Source organism: Peromyscus maniculatus, chromosome 1, assembly GCF_049852395.1.
Source record: "Peromyscus maniculatus bairdii isolate BWxNUB_F1_BW_parent chromosome 1, HU_Pman_BW_mat_3.1, whole genome shotgun sequence".
Taxonomy (NCBI): domain Eukaryota; kingdom Metazoa; phylum Chordata; class Mammalia; order Rodentia; family Cricetidae; genus Peromyscus; species Peromyscus maniculatus.
Genome location: NC_134852.1, coordinates 150,700,929 through 150,720,247, shown reverse-complemented (window position 1 = coordinate 150,720,247; position 19,319 = coordinate 150,700,929). Strand labels below are relative to the sequence as shown.

At 45.2% G+C, this 19,319-nt stretch overlaps 1 protein-coding gene across 1 annotated transcript; it reads right to left on the bottom strand.

Annotated features, from left to right (window-relative positions):
- Window positions 1-734: 734 nt before the first annotated feature.
- Window positions 735-3,535, bottom strand: LOC102920342 (olfactory receptor 287). Its single transcript, XM_076566923.1, has one exon. The coding sequence runs from the start codon at window positions 2,916-2,918 to the stop codon at window positions 1,965-1,967; it is 954 nt and encodes a 317-aa protein (XP_076423038.1). The 5' UTR covers window positions 2,919-3,535; the 3' UTR covers window positions 735-1,964.
- Window positions 3,536-19,319: the final 15,784 nt, after the last annotated feature.

Here is a 19,319-nt window from a genome sequence, read left to right as displayed (position 1 = left end):
GTCTGGCTAGCCAGCAGCAAAGAGGCTGTTGCACAGCAGAACACAGACACTGAACAGTCCCCTCTATCCCTGCCACTACCCCTGTCCCCCGAGAGTGGCTGGAGGTCGTGAAACCACATTGGTGTAGTGTGTGACTGACGTCTCCATCAAACATGAATGGCTGAACCCGATGCTCTTTAATTCATCATTTGGAAAGTAACCACAAAAACGGAATACACAAGTGCCAGCAGCAGAGATGCCTGAGTGTACAAGTGCAGTTGAGTGTGTAAGCCTTAGGGTCAGCACATCCTCTGGCTCCAGACCTTGGATGATGGGGGATTCTAGGTGGGTGGTGTCTGCACCTATGCTCCATTCTGGGCAGGGGTCACTGCAGAGAGGAGCTTCTATGCCCTACTTGAGCTTCCCTTCTGGAAGACAGTAAAGAGAAAAGTCAAAGAGTGGACCATATAGGCCTTGGCCTTGGGTTGGACAGAACAGGGAAGCATAAGGGTTAGGACATGGGGCCAGAGGAGTGTTAAATGAGGCAGCCTGTGATGAGCCCCAGAAGTGATATTGGAGAGGATATGGAGGGCCTACCAGTAGACCTGCTCCAGCACCCTGTGACCCAATAATCCCTCCTGAGTAAGTTGCGTGCTGAGCTTGGACCCATCACACAGCAGCCCTCCATACGGGCCAGGCAGGCTCAGGCAGCTCATGTCTCACCAAATTCAGGTGAGCAACCACTTGTTTTCAATGCAGGCCCCCTAAGGAGTCCAGCTCTCTCTGGGGTCCCTCGGGGCTGAGAGATCAGGGTGGACAAGATAGAGCTCCCAGGCTCTATTGGTTGTCTAAGATAAAATGAGGGAACAGGACAGTCTGCGAGCTGGGGGGTTACTTGGTCAGTAGAGTGCCTGTCTAGCATTCACAAAGCCCTGGCTTCAAGTCCCAGTACCACAACCTGAGCGTTTGTGGTGCACCCCTGTAAACTCAACAACTGGGAGCCAGAGGCAGGAGGATCAGAAGTTCAAGGTCATCCTCAGCTACACAGCAAGTTTGAAGCCAGCCTGAGACACATTAGTCAATGTCTCTAAATAAACAAATAGAACAGTCTACATGGCTTTATCTACTAAATTATAAAACAATATTAATGGCATTTTCTGGCCCTGGCTCAAAGCACTCTGGACACACTCAGTCATTCATACTCACAAGGGTTCCTTGGGACAGTACTGTCATGGTCCCATTTGTGGATGAAGACGTGGGTTCAGAATAGTGATGTGACAAATCCTTTCTGTGCTGCTCCAAGAATGAGTACCAATGTACGAGAGAATTACCCTAGTTCCTTCCTCAATTCCAACTGGAGCCTGAAGCCACACAGGTATCCAGGGCCCCATGATCCCTCTGACCCCTTCCTGTACCTCCACCCCAAAAAAAGTATGACATGTGATGGACGTGCCCTGAGACCCTAGTGTGAGTCCAAAGAGCCCTTGTAGGTTGCCAGGTTCCTCTCAGCTTTCTATGCTTGGCTTGAAGGCTTTTTTGTTTTGGTTTGTTTTTGCCACCATGGTTAATCTCTGCAAGCATGGACTCCTGATAGCCTAGCATATCCTTCTTGGAGACTCCAGATATGGCTTGCTGACATCTGTAGGTTGGTGAAGATTGTATTGGACCAAGAGGCAGACCTAGTAGGGAGTCTGGCCAGAAGTGGTGCAGTGTCCAATATTTATATTCCTTGAGAGGGATCTCCTAGGGACCCAGAACCCTGTTTCTCTTTTTCCCTTCCAGAATCTTCCTGAAACTGGGGGGAGGGGCAGGGGAGGAGCAGCTCAGCAAGCATTCCTGGACAAAGCCATGAGAGTAGAAACTGGGACGGTTGTTGTTCTAAGCCGTGTAGGGGGAAAGGTGCTGAACACTGACACTGGCCCGCAGGACAGTCAATGCAAGTCCTGCAGAGCAGCCTCTGAGGGGAGTTGCATGCGGGCAGTGGCTCACTTTCCCTGCACTGTCCTGCGCAGAGCCTCCTTCACGTCCTTGTTCCTCAGGGTATATATGAAAGGGTTCAACACTGGTGTAACAATGGTGTTGAGCACTGTGATAGCCTTGGTGAGGTCCAAGGAGCTCTCTACCGAGGTCCTCACATGCAAGAATATGGTGGAGCCATACCAAATAAGCACCACTGTGAGGTGGGATGAGCAGGTCGAGAAGGCACGGTGCCGGCCCTGAGCAGAGGGAATCTTGATGATGGTAGTGATGATGTAGGCATAGGAGACCAGAGTGATACCACAGGAGCCCAGAATGACACAGAAGGCAATACCAAAGGACACCAGCTCCACCACCTGTGTGTCAGTGCAGGACAGCACTATCCAGGGTGCAATGTCACAGAAGAAATGGTTGATGACGCGGGAGCCACAGAAGGAGAGGCGGGCAATGAGGACAGCGGGCACTGTGATTGCAGAAAAGCCACACAGCCAGGATCCCAGGGCCAACCGTGTTGCCAGCCCAGGTGTCATGATGCCACTATAGCGCAGTGGAAGGCAGATGGCCAGGTAGCGGTCATAAGCCATCACCGCCAGCAAGAAGTACTCGGTACAGCCCAGAGAAAAGACGAAGTACATCTGTGTGGCGCAGCCAGCCAAGGAGATGGCTCCACCCAGGGGAACAAAAGTGGCCAGCGTCTTGGGCACACAGGCTGTGGTGAACCAGATCTCCAGGAAGGAAAGGTTGCAGAGGAAGAAGTACATGGGTGTCTGCAGGCATCTGTGTGCCCCTACCAGAGAGATGATGGCTAGGTTTCCAGCTACTGTGAGCAGATACATGACCAGGAAAAGTAGGAAAAGCCCAATGCGCAGGCTCCGTGGCCCGGGGAAGCCCAGCAAGATGAACAGTCCAGGTGTGGACAGATTCTGGCCAGCACCCCAAGCCATTGAATATTTGGGGGACATGGACTACCAAGCTTCCAAGAAGGGGGCTCAGGAAGTGAAGGGTCTGGCCCTTCTCTGTTCTCTGCAGAGTCTACTCACCTTATCCTACGATCCCAGGACCCAAGTAAGCCCAGTCTCCCTTAGGAGTAACTGGATATGCAGCATAAGCCATGTCCATGCAGCAGGGAGCCACTCAGCCAGGTGTGCATGCTTTCTAACCAGTGCCTGTCGCCTAGGAGAGACGGGGACACCGTGTCCTTATCCTGCAGTGTCTGGCACCTGGGGGAGAGAGGTCCTAATTCCAGAGTCAAGGAACCTAGAGAAAGACAGGAACTGTTGAGTTTCCACAAGTGAAGTTATAAATGCCTTGATCTCCAGCATTGTCGTCCCACACACAGATGAGGCCCCTGTAGAGCATTCCCACCTCACCATGGAAATGCCCCACACAGAGAACAATGCCTTCAGTAGGAGAGCCCATAGGAAACCTCCTCGTCTTCCTCCTTCTCCTCTAGCTCCCCTTTTCTCAGGCTCTAATCTTAAACTATCAGTTGAGAAAGGAATGAGCCAGGCTTCCTAAAATTTGCATTTAAAAAGCTGTCCCTCTGAGCCTGTGAAATGGCACCTGCTGCCAAACCTAACTTCAGTCATCAGGACCCATGGTGGAAGGCAAAAACAGATTCATGAATTCATGAATTCATGTACACACACACACACACACACACACACACACACACACACACACATTTAAATGAATAACAAATAATTTTTGAGCTGTTGCTCTCACTTCTCCTAGCCAGAGACTGATGGGTAAGCCGAGGTGCTACAGTGTGCATGGATGTGTTAGTGGGTAAAAATGGTTTTTAATGGGTCCTGCAACCCAAAGAACCCAGAGTATCAGCGCATTCCCCCAACCCCTTCCCAGAGCCAGCTGCTCCTGGGCTGACTGCATAAACATCAGCTAATCTTCTGGCTCAGAGCCCAGAGGCATCTTCCTGCCATTTCTCCCTCTTTTAGCCATGCACAAATGCACACTACACAGACATACACACTCACATGCATTCACCTAAACTGCCCCCCTGACCCATGCCCCACCTTCTGGACCACCATGCTCTACTTGCTGGTACTTACCCTCTTACTGACCACAAGCCAACAGTTCCTCACCCAGAAGACCTGAAGGTGCCTTGGCTGCAGTCCCTGTCCCCAGAGTCACAGCAGCCCTACATAGCTGTCCATAATCAGCACAAGTCTGCAACCAAAACACATTGTACCACCTTAGGTCTATTCCAGATACTTGGGTGGTGATATTGTGTCCCCACCCCAATATATTGTGCACCCTAATAAACTTATCTGGGGTCAGAGAACAGAACAGCCACTAGACAGATGTAGAGGCCAGAAAATGGTGGCACACACACCTTTAATCCTATCACTTGGGAGACAGAGATCCATCTGGATCTCTGTGAGTTCAAAGCCACACTGGAAACAGCCAGGCATGGTGGCACAGGCCTTTAATCTCAGGAAGTGATGGCAGGAAGCAGAAAGGTATATAAGACATGAGGACCAGGAACTAGGTTTGTTAAGCTTTTAGGCTTTTAGCCCCAGTTCAACTGAGATTCATTCGGGTGAGGACACAGAGGCTTCCAGTTTGAGGAAACAGGATCAGCTGAGAAATTGGCGAGGTGAGGTTAGCTGTGGCTTGTTCTCTTTCTCTGATCTTTCAGCGTTCACCCCAATATCTGGCTCCCAGGTTTGTTTTTATTAATAAGACCTTCTAACAATTCATGCTACATACTGAGAGAATCCCCAGTAGCCTCCCTGGCCATCACCCCTGCAAGCCCATGGGTACCTCTATCATGCCAGTGACATCTGACCTGCTCAGCGAGTCAGTCTTGACCTCCATGACACTGTCTTCCTCTCTCAGCCCAAACTCAGACAAGCTTCTCATTTAGAAAAATGTCTTTCACAGTTGCCAATCATAATGCAAGGGCCAAAAAGAAGACACTGACAACCCCTGCTCCACCTGGAAGGTGACACTCTTTGGTGTGACATTTGCACTATTATAGCCTCCTGCTTCTTCTTATACCCAAAACACAATGATAGGTTTGAGGTCTTCTCATTTCCCTCTCACCCTAAAGCCACGGATGGGGGGCAGGTTACTTACCTGTGCCGGAAGGACATCCAGACATTAGAGTCACCCTGGCCATCATCCCACACAATTGCATCTGGCAGGTGTTCCCTGAGGCTCAGAAGACAAGTTTGAAGTTGCAGATCTTGGTCCCAAGCCAGAATGGAGGCCATCACCTAATGCATAGTGCTTATGAGTCAAGAGGCAATATGACTAACCATATACCCTAAAGTGGCCTGGTTCCTGAGGGATCAGGGATGGGCCTGCAAGTATGAGAACTCCCTTGTCCAAGTTAGCTCAGGGATGGCTTCAGTCCCCATGGAGGTAAGGGATGCAGGACTATCCACCCAGGTCTTCAGCATGGCCTCCTAAGCTGGAGTCCAGAAAGGTCAGCATTAGCAATGCCAAACTCTCTGGGCACGGATACACTGGGCCAAGTGCACAGAGAGCAGCCTCCAGCCTAGCTGACCTCTGACTTGTTCTGGGATTTTCTATGGGCTCAACGCTGCTGCTTACCTGCCATAGTCACAGGCCACTCTGGATATTTAAGGAGCAGTTAAATTCCTCCTGTTGCCTTGGCCATCCATTGCTGTGGCCAATAGTAGATTTGACCTACCAATAAAAACACTGGGATGTGCCCCCTACTTGGCATTTGAGCATATCTCTTTGACAGACTGCCTGGCCCCAGGTGCACAAGACTGCCCTGCTCAAGCAGCCCTGGCTATGGTCACTGGAGAGTGACCACTACGAGCTCCACCCAGGTCAGGCCTGATGCATAAAGGACCATGAAAGGGAGCTGCTGCATCTCCAATGCTCTGCTCCTTGTCCTCCAGCCTTACTTCAAACAGCAGCCACATAGCTCTTCCAGGGAAGAAGCCTGAGCAGATAGTATCCCTACCAAGCTCTTCCAGCAGTCAGCCATGTAGTGTAGTGGCCAGCACCCACCCTGAGGCTGCTGCAATCCTCTCTAGCCCAGCCAACAAGCATTGGATCAGGTGGCAGGTATCTCTACCTGCCCATGAGATCCAGGCCAGCCCTGGCCCTGGCAGACAGAGCTTCTTGCACTTGGTTTTTTATGCCTTTCCCCAATCCAGGCCTGTGAGGACACTTTTGCCAATTATGTATCTGGCAACAGCCAGGCCCTGGGGGCTTAGAGGAGTCCCGAGGGCGGACCTCCTGCCCTTGGGCGGCACCACACTTCTCACCTACACTGGCTGTCTCCTGGCACTGAAATCCAGGCCAGGTGCCTACACACCTGTGGAGCAGTAGCCAGATCTCTGCACATAGGGTGCAGTTTACCTGCCCACCAGATGCTGGGTGCCACTGGAAGATTTTCTGTGCCTCAGTTTCCCTCTGTGTAAATAGGGCAGTGACATCCTACATACTCGGGCAGGTTGGGAAACAGTTTGTGAGTTGTCTCTCTTCTAGCACTGCTACAGCCTTTTAGAAAGAGCTATTGCAACCATAGCAATCCAGACTGGTTTTGCCTGGTCCATACTGGGGCTTCTCTACTCCTCTGAGGGGAGAATACCTCTGCTCATGGATACAGGAAAAAGTTGTGATCCAGGCAAGGAGCTGCCACTAATGAGCATGTGGCTTGGGACATGGCCCAACTCTGAGCTCTGTGAGCATCAACATTGAGACCCCCACCCCCACCCTGAGGCCTATACCTCTGGAACTCCCTTGGGATACCACGAACCAGCATGAGGCTTATAGCCACAGAGTTGTATGGAGTTGATCACACGGGGTCTGGGCCTCATATCAGGGGCTAAGCTGCACAAAATTGGACCCTGGAGGTAGTATGAATGCCCTTGCCACCCGAAGTCCGTTTCTTCCCTACAACTTTGGGATCCCAGGACAGCAAGTTCAGGCTGTTCAGGAGATATGAAGACCTCAATGGGCCATAATCAAGAGTCACACTGCCCTGGGGATGCAACCTCCACACAGGACCCTGGACGCCCTAATTGGTAGCTCATTAAAAAATGTTGCAAAGTCTCTCTAAGGCCCCATCAATTGGCACCTACAACAGGCGCTGCCAGGTCTGGGGAAATGCAGGATTGCCTTCTGTTAGGCTGGACATGCTATCCCCCACCACAATGACATCACCAGCATCTCAAGAATGAAGAAGCAGAAGGAAGGTTTCTCAGCAGACAGCTCAGAACTTTGGATGCTGCTTCCATGTGGTCTAGGTTTATTTTTCCCATGTCAGCATTCAAGGTTCACGCCACACACACACACTCTAAGCTCTTCTCTCATTTAGCATGAGTCACCCAGCCTTTCACATGAAGTTTCAGGCACCATGCTGCAGTCACCTCAATGGCTTAAGGACACATTGGCAGTGGGAAACTGATTTTCCTAGCTGTGACTGGCGCTCCTACACATTCCCTCATGAGAGCTGAATCATTTAATTTAGAATTAAGTCCATAGCTCTCCACTAACATAACTATTCTCACGTAAGGGAAAGCTGGGGGACAAGGAGCCTGGCACTCCTAAGACTCTCTACTCTTGGAATTCCATTCTCCATAAAATGAGGTGGGAGCTCTCCCCAAATCTCAGCCCCAGGGATCAGTAACAGAACACCAAGGGATCGGCCATGCACTGGCTTTGTCTTTGTAAAGAACAGTACACAACAGTGTAGACAAAGGTCCTTTATGGGTGTGTGTGTGTGTGTGTGTGTGTGTGTGTGTGTGTGTGTCTGTTAGGGAACAAACACACCTGCCACAAGGCATTAGAACAAGGCTTATCCTGAACCCCATCCCAAGTTCTATGATAAAATGGCAAAAAAAACAAAACAAAAAAAAAACACTAAACCCGTTTTAGAGTTAAGAACAATGTCTGTGAGCCATAGGCTTCCCACCCAGCTCAGGATGGCTCAAGGTTGATAGCAACATGGATGAGAACTACAGAAAGGAAAGTAAGATTTTGAATAACAACTACAAAAACAAAAAAATCAAGCCAGGCATGGTGTTACATGCTTTTAGTCCCAGTACTCAGGAGGCAGAGGCAGGTGGATCTCTATGAGTACAGGCCAGCCTGGGCTACATAGCAAGTTCTAGGGCAGACAGGGCTCTATAGAGAGATGCTATCTCAAAAAAATTCATAGATAGAGAGACAAGTGATAGGTAATTTTTAAAAATAAAAATCAAACAGATATTATAGAATGATGAAAAACCCAGCATGTGACTACATCAAGCAAAAGAAAGATCATTGAGAACTGTGGTAGCCTGAATGTAATTGGGCCCCATAGGCTCATAGGAAATGGTACTATTAGGAGGTATAACCTTGTTGGAATAGGTGTGGCCTTGTTGGAGGAAGTGTGTCTCAGTTCACTTCCTGCTGCCTGAGGATCAAGATGTAAAACTCTCAGCTCCTTCTCCAGCACCTGAATGCCACCACATCCTGCCATGATAGCAATGGACTAAACCTCTGAACTGCAAGCTAGCCCCAGTTAAATATTTTCCTTTATAAGAGTTGCCATGGTCATGTGTTGCAGGAGATTTGTTTTTGTTGCCACTCCTAGACTGCCAAATAAACCAGGAAAGGCAGGTTATAAGTCAGGAAATTTGTAAAGTGGATCAAAGCCCTTATAATTCTGTTCAAAATATGCTATTCTCATGGTATTATTAGATGTCCCAGAAGCTCTTAATATAGTTACTGACTCTCAATATGTAAAAAGAGTTGTTTCACATAGCAAAATCACTGAATTTATTCCAGATGATTCAGAATTAACTTTTTTTATTATTTCAATTATAAGAAATGATTAGGAATATAAATCATCCCTTGTATATAACACATATCAGATCCCATAAGGGCCTACTAGGCCCTCTAACACTAGGTAATGATGAAATCGATCAGCTAGTGGTAGGAAATGTGCTAGAAGCCTCAGAATTTCATAAGAAACACCATGTTAATAGCAAAGGTTTGAAAAAATATTTTTCTATCACTTGGCAACAAGACAAGGAAATTATAAGAAGATGTCCTACTTGTTCTTTATATAACCAAATTTCACTATCTGCAGGAAGTAACCCAAAGGGTACTCAAAGAAATAAAATTTGGCAAATGGATGTGTTTCATTTTACAGAGTCTGGGAAATTAAAGTGTGTGCACCATACCATGGATACTTATTCATGATTTCAATGAGCACCTGCTTTGAGTTTGGAAAAGGCTGATTCTGTAATTACACATTTATTAGAAGTTATAGCCAAGATGGGGATACCTGTACAAATTAAGACTGACAATGCTCCGGAATATGTCCCTAGTAAAATTAAATAGTTTTTTGCATGTTACAATATAAAGCATATTACAAGTATACCACACAATCCTCAGGACAAGCAATTATAAAAAGATCTAATCAATGTGGTGATATATTATGTACCCTAATAAAATTTGCCTGAAAACCATAGGTCAGAACAAGCTACTAGACTAAACATAGATGCCAGGTATGGTGGTACACACCTTTAATCCTAGCACTCTGGAGGCAGAGATCAGTCTGGATCTCTGTGAGTTCAAATCCACACTGGACTACATGAGATTGACTCAGTCTAGGAGAAAAACAGTCAGGCAGTTGTGGCACACACCTTTAATCCCAATACTTGGAAGTCACATGCCTTTAATCCCAGAATTTGAGATCTCATGCCTTTGCTTGGGAAGCACACATGCCTTTAATCCTAGCACTAAGAAGGAAGTGATAGCTGGGTAGAGAAAAGTATATAAGGCATGAGGAGACAGGAACTGAAGCCTTTTCAAGCTGAGGAGTCCTAGAGGTAAGACGTGGCTGTGGCTTGTTTCTTGTCTCTCTGATCTTTTAGCATTTACCCCAATATCTGGATCTGGGATTTTTTTATTGGGAAAAAAAACATTTAGCAATTCATGTTACAAATCACTCTTTAAAAGATACACTCAATAAACAGAAAGGGGTAATAAAGACTCCTAGAGATAGACTGCACAATGCTTTATCAACTTTAAATTTTTCAAATGCTAATGAAAAAGTAATGACAGCTGTGGAGAGACATTGGATAATAGAAAGAACTGCTGAATTAAATCAGCCTGTGTTCTTTAAAGATGTCTTGACCTCAGAATGGAAATCAAGATATGTGTTACATTGGGGAAGAGGTTTTGTTTTTGTTTCCACAGGAGAAGAAAAGCTATGGATACCATCAAGATAGATAAAGATTAGATTCAAACAGGAGAGACCTCTTGATTAGGAAAGGAGATAGTTCATCAAACTGCATGGACATTCCATCTAAATTAACTTTTAAGACTAACAAATGTCTCTCATTTGATCAGACATCACTTGCCAAAAAAGGAAACTCCCCAAAGTTAGAGTTGGGGCAGGATTTTGTTTTTGTCTTTCCAGGAGAATAAAAGTACCTAATTAAAGAATCTAAAGGCCACTGGACAAATAAGACATCTGAAAAAGAGAACAAATCATCCAGAGAAAATGTCCCAAGAAAAAGAGTAAATTTTCCAACAGAAAAAAATCATGAATCATTCCAAATGTTTGTTTCTGCTCTTCTCTACAGACATATAAAGCAAATGGTCTTTTTGTAGTCCCAACTCAATTAAAATTTAAAGCTGGCTTTGGAGTTGGAACATGACTCTCTTCTTCTCTAAACCCAAGCATGCTTGTTAAAAGAAAACCCAAAGTTTCTGTCTCATCTCAAAAGAGCTACCTGGTATGGGACAAAAGTAAACAAAAATTAAGGGACTATTCTATTGTCACTAATTTCATGATCCTTTGTTCTTAATTTTACTCTTTAAAACTTTTATTAAAGTATAAATATTATCTCAAAATTTATAAGATTAACATATATATGTATATTTAAACTTTCTGTTATAATATTAACAGACTTATAAAAGTACTGATTAATTCTAGAAATAGGCTTCATCTAGCTTCCTGTGGTTTCTGGCTTGAGTCTGAATCAGTTAACTAGGAATTAAGCTTGTGTATCCCAGGTGTATTTAATAGATTGTGATTCTTTAACCTCTCCAAGATCTGCTGCATATGACATTTAAAATGTCTAAGTTTTCTGCCAGGAACTATGACCATTCCTAACAGTGACCTTTGAAATCTCCAAAAGGATATGGGGACCCACAATGATGACTCCACCTGGATTGTGGTAATGCCACTAAGCTGACAAACACCACCCAAAGATTAGTTTTGGACTACAAATTGCTCAGGACAATTTCAAGGCAGTTAGCTAAGATGGTCCAGCATCACAGACTATTCCAGCCAGAACTTCAGATAAGCCTTGCACTTTCCCATCACCCCAAGACTGGACAACAGCTAGCTCTCCCTGGACTTGATCTTTATCTCAAATCTTTCAGGGCCCCCTAAAGATGCCATCATCCACAGGCAACAGGAAGTAATGTTAAAAACATGATTTCCACATTCTCAAGAGGTGGGGTAGGTGGTTTTTTGTTGTTCGGTGGATTTTGTCATTGTTTGGGGAGGCTGACTGTTATTGGTCATGGTCAGGGAGAAAACTAAACAAAGGAGATTAGATTCAGAGATCTTCTTCTAAAAAAGAAAAGGAGGAAATATAAAAATGATAGGATAAAGAGTAGATTTTTGAATCTACTTTTAAATTAAAAAAGGCAACTACCAGTCTCAAATGGTTTACAATGGTATAGATGTTTGTGTATTGACATAAATTTAAGGTTATTTTTGTTATTCCCAGCACCCACATGGCAGCTCACAACTGTTTGTAACTCCAGTTCCAGGGGACCCTCACATAGACATACACACAGGCAAAATACCAATGCACACAAAATAAAAAGAAATCAATTATTAAAAAAATACCTTTACAATGTCCAGTCCATTGATATTTTGCAAATTCAAAGAAAATACTACATTGTCTGTTGTAGCTAGAGTTTTCCTGCCTGGCCCACAGTCAGGTCCTCTGAAAGAGCAGTCAGGGCTCTTAACCGCTAAGCCATCTCTCCAGCCCCGTAAAGGTATTTCTTATTGTATAAAGCTTTACTATATTAAAGTTAAAACTCTTCCTTTTAATTTAGACAAAAAGGGGAAAACGTTATGGAAGATTTGTTTGTGTTGCCACTCTGAGACTGCCAATAGAGTCAGGCCTTGGTTCAAAGGGTGGAGTCCACACTAGGCTGGCCAGAGTGGACCATAAAGTTTTCTGGTGGACTGAGAAGCTAGACACACAGGAGGAAGAAGGAGGGGCCTGAGGAGATGTGCAGTCCATTTTTGAGTGGGGAAGGTGAAGAAGAGAGATGCTTTCTCTGTTGCTCCATGGATCTCTCAGGTTTATTTTTCTAATATTTAACTTCTGAGTTTTAATTTTTAACAAAGCAATAAAAGAAGTCTCAAAAGTCATGGTGTCTCTCCAGAGCAATGGAAACCCTAACTAAGACAGGGACTGAGGTTAAATCAAGGAAATATTATACTCAAATGATTGACAAAGGAACAAAAAGACAGTGACAAAGAAAAAAGGCATCCGTGAGATTGCTCGGAAGGTAAAGGACCTGCCACCAAGCCTGATTAGGTGAGTTCAATTCTGGGAGTCCACATGGTGGAAGGAGAGAATTGACTCCAACAAGTTGTCCTCTGACCTCCACAAGTTCTATGGTATACACACTCACACACACTAAAATTTAAATTTAAATTTTTTTAAAATAAGCATAACCATAGCTTTCAGTAACTCTAAGACATGTTCAAGAGACCAAACCTAAAAATCTATGGGCTTCTGAGGAAGTAAAATACAAGCTAAATATGAACTGGGAATATAGCTCAAGGATCAAAGTTCTTTCCTAGCATATGTAAATCCCAGGCTCAGCCCCACATAAACTAGACATAGTGACCTTTGCCTATAATCCCAGGCTTGGGGGATGGAGACAGGAGAAGTTCAAGGTCATTTTACCTGCATAGTGAGAGTTCAAGACCAGTGTGGGATACATGAGACTATGTCAATAATAATAGTAATAACAGCAAAAACAATAACAACAACAATTATAAACCATGCATAGGGGTGCAAGCCTTTAATCTCAGCACTCAGGAGGCAGAGACAGGCAGATCTCTGTGAGTTTGAGTTCAGCTTGGTCTACAAAGTGAATTCCAGAACAGCAAGGGCAGTTATACAAAGAAACCCTGTCTTGCAAAAAACAAAATAATAATAATAAAAGGCATAGAAACTTATTTAGTAAAATTATAGAAGAAAATTTCCAAAATTTAAGGTAAGATACAGACATTCAAGAATAGGAAACATTTTGAACCCTGAATAGATATGACCAAAAAGAACTCTCTGGGTCATAGTTAAAATGCTAAGACTACAAAACAAAGGAACAGTATGAAAAGCTTCCAGATAATGCCAGCTTACAAAGGCAAGTCCATCAGAATGCTATCAGACCCCTCAGCAGGAATCTAAAAATCAGAAAAGAGTGGGTGTATATAGCTCAAGTCCTGAGTGTGAGTGTCTGCTAATACAAATTATGCTATCCAGCCAAGTAATCTTTTTTAATAAATGCATGCATAAAGACTTTCTAATGAAGGCACAAACTAAAAGAATTCATGACCAGTGGGCTACTAAGAAGAATGAATATTCACAGCTGTTGGGAGGCATATTCTCTAGATGCCTATTACAGCCTTTTGGTCTGTGGTATGGTTCAATTATGTGGTTTCTTTATTGACTTTGCTGCCCAGGAGATCTATCTCCTGATGACATTAGTGTATTGAAGCCACCTATGATTGTTGTATCTTGGATTATTTGTCCCTTTAGGTCCAATAATATTCACTTTATGAAACTTTATGAACATTTGGTATCCCAGTGTTCAAGGAACAATATTTGTCTTCATCTTTGTGAAGGATTTCTCCATTATTAGTATGTAGTAATGTTCTTTCTCTCTTCTGGCTAGGTTTTCCCTGGGTTCTATTTTTGCAGACTTGAGTACAGCTGCTTCTGCTTATTCTGGGCTCATGACTGCATTGCATATAATTTCCCATCCTTTCACATTCAGTCTTTGTGATCTTTGCCAGTGAGAATGAAATCACCCCACATTCCCTCCCCTCTACTTCCTCTCCTATCCCCCACCACTTTTCCTCTCAACTTTATGTGCTTTTTTAATACCCACTGGATCTATTCAATGCTATCTATGTGTACATGGGTGTAGGACAATCACTATAGCATTAGTAGTCCCTCAGAGCCTGCATCACTGAAGAAAATTGACTCTCCTTCCCCCAGCAGCAATCAACTGCCAGTAGTTCCTGAGATAGGATGAAACTTCATGAGGCCCTCCCCATCTATGCTGGGATTTCATGCAGATCTTGTGTGACTTACTTTTCCTGGGGAGATGCAACACCTATGTCTACTTACTTGAGAAAGGGAGCCCATAACAGACCAAAGTCCAACTTGATGAACCCATGGATTTCATTGGGATTACTTACAGGTATATGGGGGAGTGGTTACTTACAGGAACAGAAATTACTCAAAGACAGCTTCATCACCAAAGCCCATTCCAGCATGAGTGGCAGCTCACAAAAGCTGGAAACATGGGGCACACTGTACAGCCTGCAAGCAGCTCAACAGGCTGGAGAATGTCCTTTCCAGGTAGCACAGTTAGTCTGAACTCTTCCAGGTAGACTGGCTGGTTTTTCTTTCTTCTAGGCAATTCAGCTGGTCTCTGATGCTTTTGGGTTACTCTGCTGGTCTAGACTTCTAGGCTATCTGGCTTGTCTAAGTCTTCTTTGCAATTTGGTTTTTCTGAATCTCTCATGGCAGTGTTTTCTTTTTATATACCCTTGGGGAGGGAGGGACCTAGTAAATCTGATCAGTTTCAGGGACTTCCTGAAGCTACTTTGAGTTGTTCATTTCCTGTCTTAATGAGCTTGATTGCAGGATGGAATGCTTCAATCTGGGAAGAAGCTGCTACCAACAGCCCCTTCCCCAACCATGCTATATTTTTGGCTGGCCTGATCTTGTGAAGGTCTTGCCCATACAGTTCCAGGCACTGTGAGTTCATGCATGCAACTGCATTGTCATGGCTAGCAAACACTGCCCCCCTACAGACGTCAGCTCCCTCTAGATCTTACAATGTTTTCTGACTCCTCTTCCTACATGATCACTGAGACTTGGAGTGTGTTATAGATGTCCCAGTCTCTTGTTCTCTGAACAACAATAATGAGTCTCTTCATTAAGTGCCATCATATATACATACATATATGTATATATGATGGCACCTGCCCCCACGCTTTGGGCAGCCTGCTCTCCCTTCTCTTGGAGACAGCCTGATAGTTTGTACCCTAAATAAAGCTTTGCCTTTGGGCCTCAGTTCTGCTCTCATGGTCTCAATCTCTTGTTAAGTCTCACTCTATGGATGTAAACACCCACAAATAAAATAAAATAAAGTATGATGAACAGAAGCCAGAGAAAGAAGACCCTGGATAGTTCTGTTCTCATCAGCTGCCAGAGTTAACAGAACTGAACCACTAGGCAGAAGTAGTTACCTAGTAGTAACTGATCAAGGTTTAACTGAGAAAGGGCATGCAGGACACCTCTGTAGTGAAGGAAGTTGTGTGTGAGTTCCACCATATACAAATCTGTCAATACTCAATTCCAAGGCAATATTAATCTTCAATGTCAATATTATGGCTGTTTTAAATGTCAGCTTGTCACAAATTAGAATCACCTAGGTAGAGAGAGTCACCTCAAGAACTGTCCTGATAGCCTTGATTGACATAGGAAGGCCCGCTCCTATTTTGGGCGCCACGTTCTGGCAGCAGCCCCGATAAGAAGGTGGGGCAGAAGAAGATCATCTTGCCATTCACTTGCTTGATCTTCCCTCTTGCCACAAGTTGGTTTGTTCTGTTGCTGCTACTATTGGTTCCTTCACTGACAGCAACACCAGTGTGTCCAAGCTGTCATCATGACGTAGGAACCAGCAGCTCTCCCGGAACCTTTTGAGCTTCCAGAACCAAATTGGGACTACTAAGACACCTTGCCTTGTAGCCTAACTACCAGTTTACACACACACACACACACACACACACACACACACACACACACACACACAGAGTGAGATACAGTTATTGTGGAACTACTTTGACTGTTGAAGCATCCCACCTCAAGGACTGAGAAATTACTGGGTTCTTAGCTTTCAGATATGATTTGGCTATTGTTACTATTTTGAGGATGACTTATTTAATTCTGATATATAAATATATTTTATGCATATATATATTCAGGCTTGGTTCTATTCTTCTATAAAACTTTGACTAAAGTAGTCAACTTAACCTAGAAGACATACCTCCAAGTGTGTTTTTGTAGGTCTTTCTAAGGAGATTTAACTAATAAAGGAAGACCTATCCTGGATGTAGGTGGTACTATCCCAAGGGCTCTGGTTACATACTGAATCAAATGGTTGAGCTTCCTTGCCCATGCCATGGTCCAAGCTATTCTTGCTATCATGACTTCCTTCCATAATAGACTACATTCCTCTGAACTGAGCCAGAAGAGACCCTTCCCTCCTTAAGTTCTGTTTTGTCAGATATTTGGTCACAGAGACAAAAAAAAAGTAGACTAATACAATCTTAAAGAGTGACTTTGGATACATAGGCCCACCTGGCGCCACACAGCCTGGGTGGGCGGAAGCCAGCCACAAGCCAGGCAGGCACTACTAAGATGAACTGGTATGTGGTGGAGAAACGAAGAGAAGAAGTGGAGTGCTTCGTGCACTGTGAAGAGATGCGGAACTGAAGATGCATAGGCAGTGAGGAACAGGTTGATAAGGGTGGCCTATGCTGCCACCTGGGACCGTGTGACATCCAGGATTGTGCTGCTGCCACTGAGGGCCATGTCTGGGTCCATGGCACTACTGCAGCCAAGGTCTACGTTGATGTTCATGGACCGTGTTACCACTGAGGGCCATACAGATGCCAATGGACTGGGCCACTGCCTGAGGTCTGAGGGACATGCTGCTGCTGGGGCCATACTGAACTGCATGACCTGTGCAGCCAACCAGGGCCATGGTAATGTCCAGACCAGAGCTGTGGCCCAGGGCCATGTCTGAGTCTGTGGTCCTACTGTAGCCAGGTCTGTATTGATATCCATGGCCTATATTACCATGGGGGCCATGGAAGAGCTGACTCTGGGAGGTTTGAGCACCAGGGAGCTGGTTCTGCATCCATGGGAAAACTGCCCCTCCGCCCCCACACTGGGATAACTGGCCCTTCATGCAGAGAAGTTGACCTCATTTCTCACCATGAGTGGTGGAGAGATGGCCCCGGTGATGTGGGTCTGGAAGAGCTGGCCCTGCTCCTCACAGGAGATCTAGCCCTGACCCTTGCCTGAGGGGAGAGGTCCCAGTGGAAGCCAAAACTGACCAACTCAGTTACGACCCAGGCCAACATCCAAGGCTTTGAGTTGGCCCACCCCAACATCTACCCCAGTTATGACCTCCTGGAGTGCATGAAGGGACCAGTCCTAAAGAGCCATAGCCACAGGATCTCCATGACTCAGCAGGATATCCGAGACAAGTTTTGGTGAGGGTCCAGTATTGATGGTGTAGCAGAAGCCAGAGGCCTTGAACCAGACCAACAACTCATTGCAATGAACATTTACAAGTAAAGCTGTTTGGGCAAAAGGTCTACTGTGTGACACACTGAAGCTCCCAAGGCCACTACCACAAAGGAATGTTATGGAAAAGCAGGAAAGATGGAGGAATAAAGAGTTTTGTTATTGTTTTTGTTTTTTATTTGTTTTTCTTTGGGGGTATGGGGAGGCTACAAGGATGGAGGGTGGACATAGAAAGACTGGGAAATGAGTGGGATTGGGGTGAATGATATGAAATTCCCAAAGAATCAATTTTAAAAATGTTAATTAAAAAAAGAGTCACTTAAAAAACATGAAAAAACTCTTTAAAAAAAATGATGAGTAAAAGATGACAGACAGCTTTGGAAACAGTGGGCAAAAGATAAAAAAGGGGCCGGGCGTTGGTGGCACACGCCTTTAATCCCAGCACTCGGGAGGCAGAGCCAGGCGGATCTCTGTGAGTTCGAGGCCAGCCTGGGCTACCAAGTGAGCTCCAGGAAAGGCGCAAAGCTACACAGAGAAACCCTGTCTCGAAAAACCAAAAAAAAAAAAAAAAAAGATAAAAAAGGGGCATCTCACAGAAACAAAAAACATGAAGTGGGAACTTACAAATCACCACAGTGAGACACATTTTAAAAACATTTTTCAGATTTATTTGCTTGATTTTACATATAGGAGTTTATTTTCTTCACTTATGTGTAGGCACAGCATGTGTGTCTGGTGCCCAGGGAGCTCAGTTATGGGCATTTGATTCCCTGGAACTGGAGATCCAGTTGTGAGCCACTGTGTGGGTGCTGGGGACCGAACCTAGGTCCTCTGCAGGAGCAACAGTGCTTTCAACCATTGGGCCAGCTCTCCAGCCCCAAAACAATGAGATATTTGGTACCCACTAACTTGGCAAAGATTCAGAATTTGGCTATGCCACCTGGGCAAGGACCAATGGTAGATGTGTGGCCTAACATGGTCACTACTACTAATGTGGTCACTACTAATAACGTGGTCACTACTAATAATGTAGTCACTACTACTAATGTGGTGACTTTTGGGAAAGACTCAGGCATTTTCTTGCAAAATTTCAGACAAAGTTCAACTCAGGTATCCAAGAGCAGCATTCAAACAGCAAACAGGATCTGTGTGCTGGGATGTCACCCAACGCTGTCCCCAACAGTAACAGTCTGGAAACAACCCAAGTGTATCACAGCCACACTTCAGACAGCACACAAGGTAAAGTGAAGTGAGTGGGCCAGAAGGATAGGAATCTCGGTAGCAAAAAGCAAGAACTGAAAGACAACGCAGAGTAGCACCCTCTGCCACTCAAGCCAAGCTGAGTCATATGCTGTCAGCAGGTCAGTTACGCTAAGCAGTGAGCAGCTCCCTGAGGGGAAGGGGCCTAAGGGTGGCAGCCTGGGTCACTTCGAACTTTTCTCCTCTTGTGTTCAGCGTTCTTCCTATCACTTCATAAAACGAATGAGTGGGTAGATGGCAGTCCTGGGAATACAATGAAAGGGCACTGAGAAATCTGATGGGAAATGGCCTTGATTCTCAGACTTCTCTGGTGTAGACTGCCCTGTGGGAAGCCTGGTGCTGAAGAGAAGGAGGAAGGCTTCCCAGCTGAGCACAATTCCCCTTGGGCCTGCAGGAACCTCCACAGCACTCCACAAATTGTCCTGAGAACAATTACAGTCCCCAGGACTGGGGAGAGCAAGGCCACTAAGGAGTGCATAAAGATCAGGGAGGCCCAAAGCAACAGGCCCT